The 21,501-nt window shown below is 41.0% G+C and overlaps 1 protein-coding gene and 1 long non-coding RNA gene across 4 annotated transcripts in view; both read left to right on the top strand.

Moving 5' to 3' along the window:
• The first annotated feature begins 1,022 nt into the window (after positions 1-1,022).
• CUL1 (cullin 1) overlaps positions 1,023-21,501 on the top strand; it is a 51,404-nt gene continuing 30,925 nt past the window's right edge. Inside the window, exons 1-2 of one of the 3 annotated variants that reach the window (XM_062625337.1) lie at positions 1,023-1,144; positions 16,601-16,889. In XM_062625337.1, coding sequence (XP_062481321.1) covers positions 16,750-16,889 — 140 coding nt within the window. In that variant the 5' untranslated portion in view covers positions 1,023-1,144; positions 16,601-16,749. Of the gene's footprint in view, positions 1,145-5,362; positions 5,386-10,209; positions 10,341-16,600; positions 16,890-21,501 lie in introns of those variants that run through there. The other 2 variants (XM_062625339.1, XM_062625338.1) reach the window with 2 other exon arrangements.
• On the top strand, positions 3,356-4,387 carry LOC134167083 (uncharacterized). The gene is made up of 2 exons (XR_009966065.1): positions 3,356-4,000; positions 4,035-4,387. It is a non-coding gene; the product is annotated as an uncharacterized LOC134167083 (long non-coding RNA).

The raw sequence follows: 21,501 nt of genomic DNA, 5'->3' as shown, positions 1-21,501 counted from the left end.
CCACTTGCAGCCTACATAAAGTGATGCAAATATGCTTGGAAGTTCGTATTTTATTACTCTAAATTTACCTACACTAGGTATTTTTGCTTAAAATTGTTCATAGATGGCAAACAGGGTCATGTAAAATTGCTAATCCCTGCATCAGTCAGACCTTCACACGACTTCCCACTAGCTCACAGCTGAACAATAAAGCTTCCTTTCTTTCAATTTCTACTGTGTTCTCTCCACGTGTTGATTTCCAAGTTTTCTTCTTAAGCTGAAATTCACAATTACAGCAAGATTTCCAAGGAGGTCCTTATGACAGTCACACTTTAATCGCCATCAGAGTTTTAAATGTTCACCTCGAGGTAATGGCTCTTGATGTGAGTTATTCAAAGAGCAGCTTGGTTTTAACACTTACTCCACACGGACAAGCTGTTAACATGTAGCTGCGCCATCCACTCAGTCTCCAAGACTGGGTATGGTGTAGCTCAGTCTGCCCAGGACACACCAGAAACTCACATTTTTCATAAGCAGCTGCTTAGTTATGGATGGACGGAAGTCTTAGCACGTCTATTAAGGTGTCCTCCTGACAGAAACCCCAACAGCTCCTGTGGCACTGGTCTAACTTCGGGAGAGGTCACAGCAACGGCCCCGAGGGCAGGGGCCGGACGGGAGAGGAGATGGCCGCTTGACGGTCCCCGGCTGTGAACGGGCCGACCCCCTTGCTCCTCCACTCCCTCCCGGGAGACTGCGCCCAGCAGGCCCTAGGGTAGCCGCAGCCAGGCCCCGCAGCTCTCCTCCTGGGAGGCCGCGGGACGGAGCAGCAGAGAACGCGGCCGGGCCCAGGTCACCCCAATTCACCCTGCCCTGCCGGCGGGGAAAGGCCCCGCGGCGCTGCCGCTCCAGCGCCCTCCCTCCACAGCGTCCATCACTCCTCTCCGGGGGAGCGGGCGGCCCATCCCGCCGCTGCGGCCCCAGAACCCCGAGAGCCCCCAAGACCTTCCCCCCGGAGCCGTGAGCCTGGGCGGAGCGAGGGGTGGCGCCTCGGCGCTCTCCGCGCCGCGCAAGGGGAGGAAGCAGCGGCGGCGGCGGCAGATCCGGGCCTGGCGGAGGCGGAAGGGGCGGGCGGATGCGGCCTGACTCTGCGGGACGCGCGATGCTGGTGAGTGCGGGGAGGCCGCGGCGTTGTGTCGCAGCGAGGCCGTGCTGGGCGCGGGAGGAGGCGGCGGCTCTGCCGGGCCGAGGCCGCGCGGGCCTGGCGGAGGGGGACCGGCACTGAGTCACGCTGTGGGGAGCGGGAGCTGGGCAAGGGGAGGCCGGGCCCGGGCCGCCCGCCCGCCTTTCTTCTCCCGGGCGCGCACCTGGCTCCGGAGGCAGGGAGGCGGCGGGAGCTCTTGTCCGCCCCGCTCGCGGATCCGGCTCCGGGAGCCGCGGGCAGGGCCGGAGCGAGGAGGCCGCTAACTGCGCACTCGGAATGCATCGCCCCCGTTGGGGCGCGGGAGTCCGCCCCGCCGGCTGCCCCGGCCTGCCCGCTCCCTCCGGCCCGGCCCCAGCCCTCCCTTCCGCCTCCCTGCCCTCCCCGTGACCGCGGACCCGCATGGTCGGGCCGCCTCGATGGCTGCTCCTGCCTTTCTCTCTCGGGCCCGGCTTCCCGCAGCCCCCAGCCCTTTCTCAGCGCCCCGGGACTGCCCACCCCAGCTATCCCAGGCCCTGCTCTATGCTGCACATGAGCGTTTGTCCGTGACCTCACCGGGCACTGTTTTAGGGTGTTCACCTGCCTGCTGTCCTCCCTGTCCTTCTCTGTGCTGCCTCCTTTCATCTTCTTCTATCCCAGCTATGCCCAGAGCTCTAGTGACGCTTGGGACTGTTCAGGAGCTGTTTGGCTGTACCTAGAGAAACTCACTGTGTCCCCAGCACCGTTGTGGCTGCTGGAGGATATTCCCCCCAGCTCCTCCTTGTCACTTTCTCCAGGTTTCTCTCACTGTCAGGGACCAGCACCAGGCTTCCTCCTCTTGTTGCCACCTACTGTTGTGGCCTTACCATGGAAGGTGCCTCCTGTAACCTTTTATCTGTCTGTCTTTGTGCATTTACTGCCTCCATCCACATTACTAGACCTGCTTTTGTTGTTGTTTCTTTTTCATTGCAAATAATCACCTCATTTGTTTCCCAGTGAGTTTGCCACTAGGAGCGAACTTTACTTACTGGGATGCTTTCCCATGCTTTCTTATTTTCAAGTTATATTCCATCACTATCATTATTCCCCTATTACCTTCTCCCTTTCAGTTTTCTTCCAGTAACTCTTCCCTTCACCATGTTTTCTTGCCTTCCTGATCTTATTTTCCTGTCATTAAAACTTTCCTTGTGATCTAACCTAATATTCTTTCATTTCCACATACTCCTTTCCTTTGTAAACTCACGTGCTGTCTCCCCCACTTTGTATTTAAATCCTCCAGCTATGCCTTTGAGGAGAAAGGAATCTAACCCTAGTATATCTGTATACTTGTCAGTCCGCACTGAGAGGACACAGATTACTTGCTTGATTTACCTTATTTTGTTTTCATTTGTTTTGTTGCCTTCTTCCTCAGTGACCTTTTCCCACTATATGTGTTCATATGTAATCATATACCTCCCCTTTAATATATGCATACCCTGATGCTAGTCTGGGAAAAAGAAAGGATTTCTGTCTTGGAAATCCTTTGGGCTGGACTAGGAGGAATGGTCCATGGCAATGTAACTGAAATTAGGCCAAATATTGTTTGTAATACCATATTGTGAATTGTTACTTAGTTGATACAGGATGTGTTTGGCATGCATTCTCTTTGGGGGAGTAGTAAGGTACTTCATAGGTACCCAAGTGCATAGCTCTTTACTCCAGAGATGCTCATGAATAACTGCTGTAATGTTGTCTATCAATGGTTAGGTGTGTGTTGGATTGACTTTGTGTCTCTGCTGGTGACCACTAGAAAGAAAACTTTCCCCCTCCTGCTTTGTGACTTCTCCTGCTTCTCAGCATTTGCTGCCCATCTTCTTATTTTATGTCTTAGTTGCTTTGGTTCTTAAGATTGGTTGTATTTCAGGGTCATATCATCACCATATGTTTGAGATGCACTTGAAAACTGGACTTGGTTGTCCCATGAAGGCATGGGGAACACATATGATCTTGGGAGTAATTTATACACTGAACTCTAGAATCCAGGTTCAGTACCTAGCATTGACAGCTGCTTCTTCTCTCGGCTGAGTACACACGAGTCCTTGTAACTTGACAACACTTAAAGCAACTGAACAAGGCTTCTGACATGAATGATCCTTCTGGAAGAGACTTTGCATTGCCTACTCAGGGGTCATGTAGAGAAGTTTCTTAGTTTTGGCACCTTTCTCCTTGCCTGACGAAATAGTTATGCTCACTTAAATAAATAAGTCTTCTTCCACCTTAGTCCTTTATAAACTGGTTTAAACTCACCTTATAATATGGGCCTGTTATGTAGACTTCCAGCGTGGGAAAATTGCATTGCTTTAAATCATTTAATTTAAGCTAGGTTGATGCACACCCTTATTTGGGTATTGATTTGAGGCTGAATTTAGCTTATTCTTAGCTTTGGTGCAAGCTCTTATATTCTAACTGTATTGTTATGAAAACAATACTGAGTTCTTTGAGAGAGTTACCTCAGATATTCAGCTTAAAAAGTGTTTTCTTACAACTTTTATGTTAAGATCTCCAAGTACTGCTTTTCATCTGCTGTGTTTCTCAAGTTGTTCTTAGTTTTGTAGACTCACAATTATTTCGGTAGGGCCCAGCTTAATGATGAGTCACATCCTGGGTGTCAGTGGTTGTGTGAATTGAGTATATCTGGAGTTGTCTTCTTGGCATTAAGTTGTTTTTCCTTAAAAAGAATTCCAAGTGGATGAACCAGCTTTAAAGATGTCCCCCTTGCTCTTGTACCACTTTTAACATCAAAAATTTGTGTCATGGATGTGAAGTGAGGGGTTGTCCTAGTAAGAGGTTGTCAGTGTGTGAGGGGTTGTCCTAGTAAGGGGTTGTCAGTGTGTTGCAGGTGGATCCTGATATCATGTGGAGTACTTTCCAACAAGGATTTTCTAACTCACCAGGGGCAGAATTGAATTGAGGTATAAGGTGGCTGCATCAGTGCTTCTGTTGTACTTCCCATGCCATCCAACAGGGTCTGACTGTGCATCAGGAGAACAGGGTATGTGCCTCACTTGGATGGGAATGCCAGGAGGATGTGCACAGGCAGTCCCAGCAGCTTCCAGGTTGATACAGTCTTCCTGTTGTGCAGAGCTGGAAGAAAGAAGAGTGTGGACTATTTGGTCTTGGAAGTTCTGCATATGCTTTAAGAATGCATAAACTTGCTGTAAATAGACTACTTAGGCCTTAGCATTATAAACTCCCCTAGGGGGAGGGCAAGAAGTGGGGGGAAGTGAGTGAACGAATTGCCTGACTGGGTTTAAACCACGACAACTATTAAAACCTTCTAATTACTATGCTTTTCAGGATAATCTCCATGTAAAGTGATTGTTGGAGCCAACAGTGAGAGGCCTACTAGGTGAAAGATGTAAGCTATGCAGCATGCAAACTTCAACTACTCTGATTTTTCACAGCGACCCTTGCGTTTCCCTTACTTGCTAAAGGAGAACTTTCAGTAAGGAAAACGCAAGAAAATGTAATGGCTGGAAAATTATAGAGAGCTGTTGAGCTTGTCTACATAAGGAACTTGCTATTTTATTGTAAGAGCTGCAGGTTTTTCAGTAGAGGACTACTACAGACTGACTGTTGATGATTTTTACAGCACTGCAGTTCGCACCTGCTGCAGACATGACAGGAGAAGTTGAAGTTAGGAAGAAGGTCTTCACTGTCAGGGTGCTGAGGCACTGGCACACGTTGCCCAGAGAAGTGGTTCCATCCCTGGCAGTGTCCAAGGCTGGGTTGGACAGAGTCTTTGATGGCATGGTCTAGTATGAAGCATCCCTGCCCATGGCAGGGGGTTGGAACTAGATGATCCTCAGGTTCTTTCCAACCCAAACCATTCTGTGATTCTATGAAATTACTTGGTAATAAAACTGTCCTGAGCTGATGTGCTCTGCTTTAGTGCTATAACTTTAATGTAACCTCTTAATTTTTGTAAAAAATTGAAGTGTAGCCTTTAATGTAACAACAGACGTGGTATATTGTCAGGTTTAAATACTTGTTGCATTATCCAGCATGAGTAGTTATGTGAGGTTAGATGAGGGAATAGTTGTAGTACAGCTGCTGGAAAAGCCACTGGTTTGGGAAATAATGTGTATTCCAGTGGGTAATTTTCTGACAGTTTTCTTTTTACCTGCAGAACCTCTGGTGCCTCAACAGCAAGCTGCTCCATATTGCTACCTCGCCTCTTCTTATAAATGGTACAGGTCAAAATGAAATACATTTTATTTACGTATTTTTTTAATACCCCAAACATTTATTCTATTGCACTCTATTTAATATAACATTTTTCAAATCCCTCTTCATCTATGACCCTTGGAAAAAATAAATGAAGACTACTATGAAAACAGAAAAATGCTAATTCTATTTGGCACTTCAGGAAACTGATGTAGAGTAATATGTACATTTTTGCTAGAGTTGGGATCTCTTGTATTTTATCCTCCAGATTGCCCTACCTTCTTTGCCAGTTATATCCAGGACTTGTAAAATTAAGTGTGATCAGCAGTTTGAGGGAGGTGATTCTCCACCTCTATTCTGCTCTCATGAGACTGTGCTTTGGCGTACTGCATCCAGCTCTGAGGCCTCCAACACAAGAAGGACAAGGACTGGTTAGAGCAAGTCCAAGAAGGGCCACAGAAATTATCAGAAGGATGGAATTCCTCTCCTGTGAATAAAGGCAGAGAGATTTAAGGTTGTTCAACCTGGAGAAGGTTTCAGGGAAACCTTATTGGGGCCTTTCAGTAGTTGAAGGGGGCTTATAAGAAAGATACTTTTTTTACCAGGGCATGTGGTAAGAAGACAAGGGGAAATGGCTTTAAACTGACAGAGGGAAGGTTTAGATGAGATATTAGAAAAACATTCTTCACTCTGAGGGTGGTGAGACACTAGCACAGGGTGGCCAGAGAAGCTGTGGCTGCCTCATCCCTAGCAGTGTTCAAGGCCAGGTTGGACGGGGCTTGAAGCAAACTGGTCTAGTGAAAGGTGTCCATGCCCATGGCAGGGGGTTTGAACGAGACAAGCTTTAAGGTCTTTTCCAACCCAAACCATTCTGTGATTCTTGGATAAACTGTAACTTTGTGAAATTCTTCCAAAAGCTCAGGAAAAAACTATGTTATCTCCTTTTCTTCCCCTTTTGATTGTTCTGATTTGGAGTCAATATGGTTCACTGGTAGCTTGGTCTAGCAGGTATGAGGCATTGCTTGACATCAGTACTAAGAATAAAGTATCAAATATATTTTCTGAGGTCTTTGTAGTAGTTATGCACTAAATTCATGTGTCAGTTCAATGCTGTTGACTTGTGTTTTTCTTTAAATTGTAAGTATGTGCACTTTATATAAAATGCTCCCTGTCTTTGGGTTTCATTAGATTTCCTCTAGTTAATGTTGCTGTACGTCTCAAACTTGGTGTTACTGTGGAGGAGAACTGGAAACTTTATTCACACACAGGACAGTGAGGATCATGATGATTGAAAGCCTATGCAATGTGGACAGCTTCTCAGCTTCTCACTCTGCTCTGGTAGTGCACTGATCTTTGGAGACATGTACGTGCTTCTCTTCTCCCATTTTCATGGAGATAGTGGTGGCTTTGCTAATGGGACCAGATGGATTCATTAATACAAGGTAGACAGAAGTTAATTTTCAACATTTAAAGCAGGAGCTACAAAAACTTGGGTTATTAGAGATGCTGTTTCAGCTGTAGCTGAACTTAGAACCTTCTTGTTTGTGTTTTCATTCTGCATCTGGTGTCACTTGGCTTGCTCTGTGCGTTTAAGGTTGGACAATCTTAATGTGGATTAGAGTTCAGAAGGAAGGCTGCTGATGTGACCTTAATTCACCCTGGTTTGCTCTGTAATTTACACTTGATTTCATATGTAAATTTGCAAGCTTCTCTAGTCTCACAGCAGTGGAGACTGTCATCTGGAAGTTTCATCTGAAGTTTCAGAGGGCAAAATTGAAGGGAAAAAAAAGGTTCTATGAAATAGTACTTGTTTTGTTGGCTGCTAGTCTTTCGTGCTTTTCATGGTGGTAATGTCACAGGTGAACGTTCTGCTTGCTTCTGAGTCGCCAAAGGAGAGACTTTTACTGTACAATTGAACATGTGTTTTAAAAAATCCTGCGTTTTCTGAAGAAAACAGAGTGTTTTCTTACTGTGCTTTTTTCAGAGACAATACTGGAAAAGTTTTGCTGTTTCTGATAGTGTGCCTTTTGCTAGAGTGCTATCACTAATAGGAGTAGTATGAAATCAAACTGTATGTGCTTAAGTAATTAAATTGATTTTGTTAGGTTCTAATGCAGGCTTAGCTTTAAAACTTAATGGTGCACACTAAATCAGCACGAAGCAGGATTTAAGTGTGGCTGTTAGGCATGTGAGTCAATTTGAACTTTCACAGAATTAAGTTAAACTGTTCCACTTGCGTACCAGACACAGGTGCTGTCATCGGAGGTCGAAATGGATTAAAAATGTGCTGAAAATTATACTGAATTTATATGGAACTCACTTTTTTGAGGTATGGATTCTTTGCTGTAGGAGTTAGGGCTGTTATAGTTCATTTGAATTGGAAAAATCATGTATGAATCCCTTTCAGTTTAATGAGAAAGTTCTCATTCTTTTTCTTGCTGGCTGTGGAAGCAAGTGTGCTTTGTCAATGTTATGAAACATATAAGAGCTGTACTGCTAACAATGTTTGCAGCATTTATACCACAGTAGGAGTCTGGATTGCTAGCAGATATGTCTGTGCAGTTAATGTAGACCTTAAAAAGAAGACAAGAAAAAAGCTATCATCCCTAGCAGTCTTCAAGCCCAAGTTGGACAGGGCTTTGAGCAGCCTGGTCTAGTGGAAGGTGTCCCTGCCCATGGCAGGGGCTGGAACTGGATGAGCTTCAAGGTCCCTGCCAACCTAAACCATTCTGTGGAATGAATGTAACTGCAACAAGTCCTAGAATCTGTAGACTGTTTTTACTATATGATAGTTGCAGTCCTCATGACTTCTGAATGAAGCATGAAGGTGACTATAGGAGGAAGCTCTTCAGTGCCTAAGCCATGCTCTTGTGGTATATTTGAACATCTGAAAATGTCAGACTGTTTGCAAGACGAATCGGTGTGACTGTAATCTTTATTTATAAGTTGAAGTGGCAAACTGCATTGCCTTGATCAGCTGAGCTCCTGCAAAAGTAACAAGATGGAAGATGCTGTAAAATTAGCAAGCTGTTGGGAAGAGATTCCAGCCAGAATTGTTTTATGCTTCCAAATGTTAGTACTTTTTAAAGGTACTGGTAAGAACAGTCACCTTCCAAACAGCATGGGAAAACTTTTGAAACATTATTGCAGGTGAATGGAAACATAATTACAGGTGTAAATTCCTGTTTGTGTCTAAGAGGTCGGTATGAAACTGTATGTTGTGATACACTAAGTGGTGTTATCATGGAGCGGCATTTGTGTCAGGGTTCAGAGCCTTGCCCTGCAGGTTCTGGCAGAGATCATGCTGTGTCTGAAGTGGACTGGAAAAAAACATACCGAGATTGTCTTGGTGGAGATCAATAGGATCATGTTTTTTTTAGCTTAAGAAGTTGGATTTAGTTAAAGTTTTAATGACTATTAAGCTATTTAAGAAAACAGTTCCATGTAATAATTGTCCTTGCAGGATCAATATGTTTTCTAAACTGGCCCAGAGTATTTCAGAGTTCCCAGAGTCTTCTGTATTTGTTCTTGCTTAATTGCAGTTGATGTGACTTGCCACTGCTGCCTTCTCTTTTGTTCTTTTTTTTCTTTCCTGAGAAAACAAGGTATATTACTCTGTTTGCTGCTTGGCAATGTTGAGTATCTACAGTTACCTTTTCATGGCTTCTCCTCCTTCATTTTCCTTTTCTGCATTTTCCTGTCTAATTCAAGAAATGCATCTTTATGTGATTGTCCTTCAAGGGTTATGTGTTGTTTTTTGTTTTATTTTTAATGCAGGTTTTGTCAATATAGGATATTTACGTATGATTTATTATTCCCAAATAGTGGGAATACTCAAGGCCTTTTGTCTTGTGTAAACCTTTCCTCCTCCTCTTCAATGTGCCCACATCTTGACTTGATGTTTTTTCTGCACAGTGTTACTCTTTTCCTAGTCTACAGCCTTCCTTTTTCCAAATTGTAAGAGCTGAGCATAATCAGTGTTTTAAGAAGCTATCAAGCTGAGTTAAAAAACATTGGAGGGTATGCATCCTCTTTGTAACACAGGAAAACCCGAGACCTCAGGTTAGGAAGGATAGTTCAGTTTAGGAGTAAGTCTGCAAGCTTTGATGTAAGGATTACTTAAACAGCAAAAAAGTGAACTCTCTTATAGGTGTGTAAACAAAACCTTAAGTTTTACCTGTATAGTAGTGTGAAGGGTGTAGTCCCTGATACTGTTTGCAAAGTTGATGTTGATGCAGTAAAATACCATGAAACTTTTCTTGTTGGCAGGAACGTTAACCTTGACCAAAGTTTACTTAAGCTACAAGTGCAGAAGGGAGAGTTTGCCTGTACAGATACATCAGCAAACATTGTGTAGTCTAGACCCAGCCTCTGGTTTTTAGGCAGTATGTATATGGTGGGGTTTTGGGTGCTGTATTAGCTATTGTGTCACTGTAGTGAGATCTTTGTCAAGAATTGCAGGAACCATTTGCTGTAGGAATACAAAAGTAAAGCTGAAACCAAAAGGTAAAGGAAGAATGCAAAAGAACTAGTAAAAAAATAGGCAAAGAGACATGGAAAAGCAGCACATCCAAATTTGCTTGGTGCTGTTCTGAGAAATAGTCATTAATCTTTTAGAAAAACCCTTGTAATTTGGCATCCAAAATTAAAACCATGTCAGTTAAAAACGCTTTTGGTGATCAGGATCGTGCATAATTTAAATAAATAACAAAAGTGTAAACACAGCATTTCCAAGTTACTTCCATGTATTCTGTTTAAATTTGAAAATAAAGGTAAATTTGGGTGTCTTTCTAGCTATGAAGAACACATCCAGGCTTTTGTTTTATTTTCTCAGCTGGCAATTGTGTCACTGGCACATGAAGTAACGTAGGAGCGTGCTTCTTGTAGCACTGTATGTGTTACAGCTCTGATCAATGATATCTAGAGGAGTGGGTGGAGGAAAAAGACTGAAGCCCAGGATGAAGGCATTGTCAGGGAGGTAAAGTATAGCAACTCCTCAAACTTTTATGCCAAATTTACAAAGCTGGATATTGACCTACTGGCAAATTAGGCATGCTTGCCTCTGCTCCAAGCTACCTTTAAATGCTGTGCAGGATGCTTTTACCACCTAAAGACAACTTTTAGAAAGGAGGAGTGTATGTGTATATACATGTGCCTTCTCAGAATGAAATTAACTCTGTTGAGATGAACTAAAGCTTTTCACACTACATGTAACTCAGTGTTCTGTAATAATACAGAGGAACTGAACATTGTAATTTGCATAATTTGTCTCTTAAATATCTTTGTTGACAAGGGAGAAAAGATTCCAGTGTTTCTCTTCTTGTACTGGTATGAGTTATGGAATAACCAATTTTAGCTGTAGGTGTGGTTTGATTTTGCTATGGACAGATCCTCCATATGTTCATTAATTACACATTCGTAGCATGTTAAGTGCTAAGGACATTACACTTGCTTCTAGTCTTGCTTTAGGGATTGGGTCACTTCACATGCATAAACTGTCTGCCTAATTTATAATCTGTATATTTAGTGACCTAAAATACTTCAACAGGGGAAGTTTAGATTGGATATAAGAAGGAAATTCTTTCCTGTTAGGGTGGTGAGGCACTGGAATGGGTTGCCCAGGGAGGTTGTGAATGCTCCATCCCTGGCAGTCTTCAAGACCAGGTTGGACAAGGCCTTGGGTGATATGATTTAGCGTAAGGTGTCCCTGCCCACGGCAGGGGGGTTGGAACTAGATGATCTTAAGGTCCTTTCCAGCCCTAACTATTCTATGATTCTATGGACAGAAGTGTTAGTGCTATAAAATACTGCATGCAGGATGATGGCTCAACTAAGCTATGTTACATTACAGTTTTGAGCTCATAATGGTAACTTCAACTGAAGTCAAGTAAACACAATGCAGATACATGGGTATAAAAAATGTATTTGAAATCAGAAGTTGTGGGTGCAGGTGATTATAGGGACAAAATAGGAATTGCTTCTTGTCTTTTCCATTGCATATAATGGAGGTTGTATCCTTTAGGATTCAAGAGACGTTTTTTAACTTGGTGCAAAGACATTTTTAAATGTCTCCCCCCCCCTCCACCCCTGCCCCGCCGCAGTGCTTATATCGGATTAATCATGTAAACTGTGTCTTACAGGAGCGAGGTATAGTCTCAGCTCTGTACTTTGCATTTACGTGCCTTTTGAGAAGGTGTGTGTTTGCATGGTCAAGATGAATCTCAAGCCTAGTTTGTAGGACTCTGCAAATGATCCATTCTATCTGTGAAGCTGTCTGTGTTTGGTAAGAGAGGATATATGAATGATAAATTGACTTCTTTGGTTAGCAGAGGGGTTTGGTTTATTTGTGATACGTTTTAGTGTACAGAGGTGAAATTCTGACTTTAATACGCACTTGTAAACTTTGGAAACCTTGAAATACCAAAGGTCTTTGAACTTATTTTTAATGACATTCACTGCACGATAGTTTATTAGTGAAGCTTGCTTCTCTTCCCTAAAGTGTTTGGTTTTAGTGTGATTAAATCTGGTCACCTCAGCTCATGCTCTTAGGTGTGATAGTAATGTTCTCCTCATTGTTGAAATCAGACAAAGGATAGAACACTTGGAAATTACTAAGTCTCGACCTTGTTCTTTACTATGTCTTCAGAAAAATGCTGTCAAGGCTCTTTAGTGAGCTGGAAAACCTTGCCCTGGACCTCTGAGTTCTTACTGGGGCAAGAAGCTGACAAATTCAAATTCCATCTGTAACTGTTGAACCAAGCTATCTTGGAATCTGTGATTTGGAAATAAGTGGTGTGGGAGAAGAACAGGTAATGCATAGGTCTTGGAGCTGTGAAGCAGAATGTTATATTGTATGAGGACATAAAAATGGTAGTTACTCTAGCAAATGGATTTGGATGCTGTAAATCCAGTGGCTTTTATTATGTTTTCTAGATGAAAATAGGGTTAACTTTTTCACATTTCTAAAAGAAATATAGTTTTTTATTGGATGATCAGTAAAAACAAACCGACTTGTCAGATGCGACGTGTTTCATTGCAGATGAGGTGCATCATGTTACGTTCCCCCCACTAATGCAAAGGAAGGAATAGAATCTCTCTTTGTCCTTCAAGGCTGTTGTGAAGTTTTGGCATACATTGTGCTTTGAACAATTGGTATGGTCAGAAATGACAGTTTTGATTGACAATGTTTTAACTGCAGTGCTTGAATGCAGGGTTGAAAGATAGGATGGTGTTGAACACTGCCATATGTGTGCATCAAATTGTTTGTTTATCAGCTGGAAACTACAGGGGTGGGGGCTTTTTTGTGTAAATATAGCTAGTCCTGAAGATATAATGAAGTCTGTTCTTTGGTTCAGAGCTGTCATGAACCAGGTCACCAGCAAGCTTGATCTGTTTGGGTCAGAAAGCACAGTGATGGTCAGATCAAGACTGACATGTGCGCAGTCCTGCCAACAGCATTTGGAAGGTGAGAGATCTCACTGATGTAAAGGTTATGACTTAGTAATGTTGAGGTTCTAAGGTTTTAATTTACCTGTAGGAATTCATAGTTCTTGGGAGGGTGCTTTGCTCTTGACAGTTGCATGCAGGCCCAGGCACTAAGTAGTGGTGGACGTCTAAACTCTCTCTTCTCCCTCTCTATAAATGTAGTAATTGGGATGTTGGGTAGAGAGATGCGGTATAACTACTGTGGACCAGATTTGACCCCTCTCTCTGAACATCTAACACCATCATTTACTTTAACCACTAAGTACAAATGCTTGATTTTGTAAATAGGCTTTTGTAGTTAAAGTATTCTTATGTAGTGAAACTTTACTCCTGTTAGGGTAATATATTAATAATTACCTGTATTTTTCTTCCTGCACATGACTGAAACTGAGAAGAAAATATAGTAGTTTATAGCATTATTCAGCTATTGCTTCATTTGCCAACTGTGTTAACTAGTAACTAACTGGAAGAAGTAAATTATTTGAGTCTAGGAAGTTAGTGGCATGCTGCTATCATTCTGTATTCATGTGTTTAATTGTGAAATTCAAATGGGAAGCCAGCTAAGTGATAGTGAGGTAATGTTGTTAAATGGAGTGGAATTTATTGCTTAAAGAATACTTGTGTGTAATGGACTGCATGAGAAAATAAAAATCAAAATTAAGTTCTTCCCGATAGCGTTGTTTTTGATGGCTACATCCTGACTTAAATACAGAAGGTTAATTTAGGGTGAGGCAAGGAAAAGTTAGTACAGTGTGAGTGAGGAACACCTTGAGTTTACAAGATTCTGGGAAAAGGTAGTATTTGTAGATGTGCCAGGGTACATAAGAGCTAGGAGCTGCTTAATTAGAGAAGAAAGTTAAATATTTTCATTGTCATAGAGGAGGAAACTCCACATCTGCTGAGCAGCTGGTGACCATGGGCTTGCAATGGAAAGGTGGCTGCTTCTTGCCAGCACCTGGAGAGATGTCTGAGTAAGGGCCCTGAGGACTGCCTGGGAAGGGACCTTGGCCTGTTTGTGAACTGTTGTAATGGTTATCCTCTGCTAGCTAGCTAGCAAAGGGTTGGCTTTTTGTTATGAACTTTTATACAGCACTGAAGTATTTTGTATTATTTAATGCCAAAATATTTTTACTAAAATTTATTCTGGCTCTAGGCTGCTTGATGTTTGGAGATTAATAGGAGAGTAATGGGCAGGAACACCTTCCGCTAGATCAGGTTGCTCAAAAGCCCTGTTTAACTAGCCTTGAACTAGCCAGGAATGGGGCATCCATAACTGCTTTGATTTGTAACTGTGTTTTCTCTTGCTGCTGTGGAGAATTCAAATAGTACCTGATTTGAGCAACCAAAAAGTTTCTTCTCGTGGACTGTAGACATTGAATTAATTTTCTTGCTGTGTATTGCAGTGCTGACTTAGAATCATAGTCTGAGATCATGGGTGTAATGTGCACAGAGTATTTCCTATAGTAAGAGGTGAATGGCTGCTTGTGGACCTTTGTTCTTTCTGCCTTTCATTGCTCAGTCGTGAAAGTCCATCATTATTAGTCCTGTAGCAGGTTTGATGTCCAGAAACTAAGGAAGTTAAATAGAAACAAGGTCTGATCTGTATTACAATGCAGCATGATGATGCATTATTCCCATGTACCTTAAATAACCAATTTGCTGTAAGTACTGAAACAGAATGGCAAGATTGAATTTTAAGTGTATGTTTTGTGAGGAATATATTGAATTCTGGTATGTATTAATAAGATATATGACTGAATTTGTGGTTTTTCCACCTAGTCTTATAAATAATTGTTGGTTACGTAAAAATGAAAAATAGCTACAGAAGCAGTTTATGCCTGATTGAAATGAGATGGTAGCTGTTGCTCAGCTCGGCATAAAAAGACCTCAGTGTTTTTGTACTTAGAGCCTTAGATTTAAATGCTTATGAGTGATGGATAGTAAAGGGCTATCAGAAAGTGTAACTTCTGTGTTACTGCAATAAGACAGTCATTGACTAAAAAAACCTGAAGAAATGTCTTGATCTGATCTTAGCAGGTCTTTTTAGGGTCAAGGAGAAAAAGCTGAAGGAAGTCTTATAATAAATTGGATAGGGGCCAGAGAGGGTATAACAGAATACTTGATCTTTAAAACAGTGAGAAACCTGGAATGGAACATGCAGTAGCTTTAAAGTGGCTGTGACAAGCCACCTATGACATGCTGTAGATCCTGAAGGAATTATTTTCCACTGCTCAAAGGTCAACAACAAATAATGGGATTTGTCAGGTCTTGGCCTATACTGTCCTTGAAATAAAGGAAGGGTTTATATGGGCCTTTGCCAGCAGCTGTATTCTTGTGTATACAAGCACAGCAAAAAGTCATGCTTCACTGTATTTGGAGTATTTCAGTGAAAGGGCTCTAGGTTACAGAATGTTTTGTCTAGAAAGGACCTGTAAATATAGTCTGGTCCAACCTCTCTGCTTCAGACAGGGACATCTTCTACTAGACCTGGTTGCTCAAAGCCCCATCCATCCTGATCTTGAACACTTCCAGAGATAGGGCAGCCACAACTTCTGTAGGTAACCTGGTCCAGTGTCTCACCACCCTTATTGTAAAATAGGTCGTCTTATATCCAGTCCAAATCTACCCTCTTTCAATTTAAAACCATTGCTTCTTGTCCTGTAACTGCACTCCCTGCTAAAAAGTCCTTCTTCATCTTTTTCGTAAGCTCCCTTTCATGAAAGGCTGCAGTAAGACTAAGTTGGTCCTGACTTACTACAACTCTCTTATTTGTGGGTTAATTTCTTAAATCATGTTACCTCCTTTGTCATTTTTGGGTACCTTCTTTATTTTGTTGCTATGGTGGATAAGACGTTAAAATTGTGAAGTATTTTTAAGGACTGGTGTAAAAATGAATCTTCTCTGCTTTATGTTCTCAGTTGACCTTGCCAGGTGACTGTTTTCCTATGCTGTCATTTCACAAGGCTGATGAACTGATAACCATCTTTTCACTACCTCCCAAACTGTGTCCTTAAGCACTTATGGGAGCAGTGCATTTTCTTAATTTCTTACTCTTTCATTCACCATTCACTCACTCTTAATTTGTGCACTCCATTAGTTGTTCCTTCTTCCCACCAGGAGTGGCTGCGTATTTTCTTGGTGGTAAGATGACATTGAAGGAACTGGTGTTTATTTACTTAGAAAAGAAATTGATACAATCAGATAGGAAAAAATTCCTGCTCCCAAAATACCTTGGAGTTTCAGGTTGTCTGTAGTAGCATCTCAAGTCTGGGAGAGTTATTGATGACTGAAGAAAAATAGTTATTTTAGTGTCGTCGTCTTAATCTTGGATATCCAGCAGGATGCTTGTTAAACGGTGAGTTACCGCAGAACTCGGAGCTGTTTGGAAATACTGGAGTTTCCCTGCTGTATAGGGAGGAAATGTTTCTTAGTAGAATAGAGTCTGCTGCTTGGGAAAATGTTTACTGTTCTATTTTCTTTCTAGCCTTAGGATTTTGTTTTCAGCAACACTGACCTAAGTACCTCCAGGCTTTGGACTGATCTTTGCACTAACAGTCACATTTTGTAGTGCATTGCCGAATTGCAAAATCAGGTTGCCTGGTTCTGGTATTTCAGATCTCATCATGTTTTTTTCTCATCTGTATAAATGAAAATGTTTAAATGAAACAATTATTTTTGTAATCTTTTTCTCTAGTGTGACTGGGTTTGGTCTGTCATTTGGTATAATGTGTATATTTTCTTTTCCTTTTGCAGGTTATCGTCCTGGAAAACATCACTCTTTGTATGTAAAGAATATCTGAGTTACTGCAACTCAGTTTAGAATGTTACTTGACTTGTGATTCTGATGGAGGAATAACCAGATCTCAGGCAGCTGCACTGGAAGACTTTACAGGAAATACAAAATGTCATCGAATAGGAGTCAGAACCCGCATGGACTTAAACAGATTGGTCTTGACCAGATATGGGATGACCTAAGAGCTGGAATTCAACAGGTTTACACCAGACAAAGTATGGCAAAATCCAGATACATGGAACTCTACACGTATCCTAATGCCTAAGCCAATTAGTACTTTCACTGTTAGTAGATTAGAGATAGCTTTTTACTTTTCTAAACTCAGAATTGCTTCATAAGTATTTGACTTAATGGCTTAGAAGAATATGTTTTTATTTTTAAGATTAGACTTTTCTATTTAATCTTACTGGCAAATAAGCTGGAACATTCTGTTGTCTGGAAAACTCTCTTTGTAATTATGGCTACCTCTGAATTTCAGGTTTGATTACTATTATCTTTAACAGAGCTGATGTTTGAAGTGATTTTATTATTAGGTCTAATTTTGAGTCCACAAAACACAAAAATAAACCAGAAATTATTTTCCTTATTATGTTAGTCCCTGGCATTATGCTACAGGTCTTACTGATAATAACCTAGAAATTTTTTCTCTTGCCATCCTTAAGGTAGGATTTTACTCTTGAGTTGGTTTTATAATTTTCCAGCTGGAGTGAAAATGCACCTGGTGGATTCTCTTGAATTTCTAGCTTGCATCAGGAAGATACTGAACTTTTCCAGCCTCTCCCCATTCTAAGAGTTGCTATAATATGCTAAAAAGGGGTTCTCTTCATCCTTTTATGTGCGTGCTGAAGTACTGTTTGTAAGATTGTAGGAACTTGTTTCTGTCAGTTAGTGCATAAGTATCTTTTATAATGATTTGGTGGGCTGTGCCTCTTGCTATGTTATAGCTTCAGTGTTTGACTCCAGGACTTTGGAAAGTGAGAAATCCTTCTTTTATGTTCCACCTGTAAAGTGGCATACTCCCTTGTGTTCCTTCTATTGCTTAGTATGGTGAACACTGCTTAAGAAGATGGTAGTACAACAGTGTGTACAGACATAGGATAGAAGAAATGCTGACTGAATACGTTTCCTATCTTACTTCAGTTCTGTTGTTTTTTCTTTATCGATTTTTAGATTTTTTTTAATAAATGTTACTGTTCTGATACATAATGTCTAATGCTTTGTTGGCACTGATTTGGAATTACATATCAAATTTTAGTCTGAATTTTTTTGAAAGAACAAAGAGGAGCTTTAAGGCTATAGAACAATTAATTCCGTAGTTCTCTGGACTTACTAAGGAGATAGCAAAGTTTGTAATCTCATCTGTGCCTGCAGAATCCATGCTCTTTGGGGTGGGAAAACCCCTAAGCAGTGTGCTGAGTGTTCCTGGGATGCTTAGTGATGGGAAGATGAAATAATTTGCTTTCTTAAGACTTAACGTGACTGATGTCTTGCAGTGCTAGGTTCAGCATTGTTCTTGACTGAATTAAACAAGTCTGCAAAAGTTCAGAGTCTAATAGAAATCTGACATGAAGTAGAAACTCAGAGAGGTTTTATTTTCCTTCTGAGTGCCTTTAATATATTCTTGTTTGAGGCCTGTCAAACAGGGCAACTGAAGACTTAAGTGCTTATTATAATGCTAATGTTAAAACACTTCGGTATGGTGTTTTTCCTCCTTCTGATGTTGTCAAATATTCTTGGAATGAAGCTGTAAAAGAGATATGTTTTCTATTCATTACTCATTTCCTTTGTGTTGCTCCCTCAAGGAGTTGTTTGGTCCAAACCCAAGGATGTTTTTTCTTGCTTTCGTAAGTGAATTAATTAGTAGATAAATTTGGTGGTTGAGTTTCATTTGTAGATTAATAGTCTGATAACTCAGAATATTTGACACTGGTTAGGCTAAATGTTTTTAGTCCACTATGAAGATAACGATGCACTTTGCATCCTATACCAACTGTACATGTTCAGAAATAGTGCTTAAAAGATTGCTCCCCTTTCAGATGCAGTGTCTGTAACATGTTTGCTAAGTCTGTGTGTGCATCAAGTCTAGTAGATTGACAGACTTTTATTTTGTGAAGCTCTGCCTGTCAAACAGCTAGGTTTGCAAAGCAGAGCAGCTGCAGATGAATTTCAGCTACAGATGTAAGTGGTGTGAAGATCAGTCCTGCTTACAAGGATGCTGGATATGACAAAGAGTTTGGAAATCTTGAGCAGTGGTCAGTGTTGCTTCTGAAGTGGGTTCCATTTCATCCCTCTGTAACAGGAGGAAAACCATGCATGCTAGCAAACCTGCCCTTAGTCCTTTATCTAGTAAAGAATTTTCAGTCAAAATTAATGGGAGATGGATAAGTTTTTGTTGTGGTTCTTTCAAGTGAATCTGAGAAAGAACTAGAAGAGTTGTGCAATGCAAATGGTTTGAAACCTCCATCCTGTCTTCGCTCATTTTCTTTGTTCAGAGAGTCTCTTTTTGTGAGACAATAGATTCAGTCTCTGAGTACAGGCCAGAACTTGCACTTAAGGTGTTGTTTTTTCCCTTCAGTCCAGTGGGAGAAGAAAGAGGTTGATTATTCCAGGGGTTTTCTAGATCTGAAAATACTGAAGAGATGACTCCAGAAATCTTGTTTCTTAATGCTGGTTGTCAAGATCCTCATCCCTGCTTTTTCTAGCTCAGATTCATTTGTGCTTCTGATTACAGGGTGAGTTTTTTGATCAGATCATATGATCACCAGATATTTTTCAGTACTGCATATACTTCTGTGATTCATTTTGCCCTGCCACCTATGCCACAGCACCTCACCGGAAGACCTGTCTTTTATGGAAGTTGTGATTTTTTTATTTACCACTCCTTACATGATTATGAAGATCAACATGCTAATGTACTTTAATTACTTTTGGAGGCACGTTCTTTGTGTTTTCCATATAGAAACAGCATTCCTTTAGAATGGTGCCTGCATGATGTGGAAGATGGGGGGGGGGGGGGGGTGTTGTGTGGTTTGTTGTTCTGGGGGGTTTCTCCTCATGTGTGAGATTCTTGAAAATGAAATCTGCATGCTTTTCTGTCACTTACCTAGATATTAAGTAATTTTTTAGTGCTGAAGAGCCTAGTAGCTGAAGAGCTATAGTAACTGAAATAGTACTGAAGAGTTAGTTGTAGCTACCACTTTGTAACTGGCTGTATTGCAGACTATCATAGAATTACATGAAAACATTGACTTCATGCAGAAAAGAGAAATAATCAGTAAGATTAACTAGATTTCCAGGAATGGTGGACATAAAACCGTTACTGATGTGAGGGGAGGGCTTTTTAACCCAGTTTTTGGTTTAGTGGCATTTAGTTTGGAGGTTGTTGTTCACAGGACTAGGTTATAAGTCAGTGTTAGAGCAGTGATGAAGTTGCTCATGAATCACTCCTGAAACTCAGGAGGACAGCAGCAAGTTCTGGTACACTGCACCTGAGATGGTGGTTCACACAGAAATAAATCCCTCTGCTTTATGCAAGGGGGGAAAAAGTTCAATCCACAGTTCTGCAGCAACACAAAAGGATCCCCATTTGTTGCAGTTAGTCAAGGAGTAATGAAATTATAGTATCACTGCATACAGAATCTCTGTGGCATTTAGTGTATTTGGAAGAAACTGCAAGTTAGTCTGTCCAAGAGAGAACTGTGCTTGAGTTCATTAAGTGGTGATCTTCTGGTTTTGGTGTTGGTTGGAGAATTCTCACTTCGTTACTAGAATTATTCTTCCTCATCTTACTCATTGCTATTATTCTTTAGTCTTTATGGCTCTTTAGTCTTTCTATAGTCTTTATGGCTCTTCTTAAAGTCCACTTGGCAATGAGAAAATACTTGCACATGTTGTGCAGGTTTTCTGGGTTTCTTTGGCACAGCATCATGCCCTTTTTTCAAGCTGATCATATGGCGAGTCTGCAATTTCTTTTCCTCAGGCCTCATGGTGTGGGAGGTTGAACTGGAATTTACATACATTTGGATTTAAACACTGCAGTGGAGAGAATGAAACGATTGTGTTACTCCTCTTGTTTTAAGTATCTTAAGCAGATTCTCAGACCAGGTACTAGACTATCAGAAAGCTTTCTTGCACTATATTAAACTAGCAAAGATTTTCATAGTGGCTTACACAAAAAGCTGAATAACTTTTCTGACATTCTTATTTTCTTCCTTCTTGCACAAGTCAACTTACTGATTTCCAGGGAAGCTTAGTGGCGGGTTTGCATTTCGTATGTGTACTTTTTATTTGAAATATCAAAATGACTTTTTTTGGCATAACCTCATGCTTTCACTGTCTTGATTTACATAACATACTCTGAGAAGCACTTCTAAGGATTTTCTTTGACACTGTAGTTAATTTATGCTCATATGCAACAGAACCTTTTTGTCCAGTTTTAATATTTAAAGAAAATTTAATGGGAAAAAGTAGAACTGTTTAAAGATTCCAAGTTCCATTAATTTATAACAAATAAGGTTTTCACCTACATCAGGGTACCTTAAAATCTTTTCATTGAATGGAAGAGTATACAGAACTATAGAAGATGCAGATGCTTTACTAAAAGCATATATGCAATGTCGAGATTGGCTTTTGAAGTCTTTCTGAAGTTGTGTACATAAAATTCATACTGTTGAAATCAGTAGTTCACATAACACATTAGAGTAGTTGTGTTTGGCATAATTGTGATATAGCTCTTTGTAGTTAAAATGCCTGAATTTACAATGACTTAAAATCTGGTCAAGTCTTACAGCTGTAAATTGGATTTTACAAATACATTTCTTATTAGTGTTTCATTATTAGCTGCAGTCGTTATTTTCAAGTG

This window comes from Pezoporus occidentalis, unplaced genomic scaffold (assembly GCF_034315485.1).
Source record: "Pezoporus occidentalis ecotype Australia unplaced genomic scaffold, CSIRO_AGI_Poc_V1 ctg28, whole genome shotgun sequence".
Classification (NCBI taxonomy): domain Eukaryota; kingdom Metazoa; phylum Chordata; class Aves; order Psittaciformes; family Psittacidae; genus Pezoporus; species Pezoporus occidentalis.
This window is presented reverse-complemented; position numbering and strand designations above follow the sequence as displayed.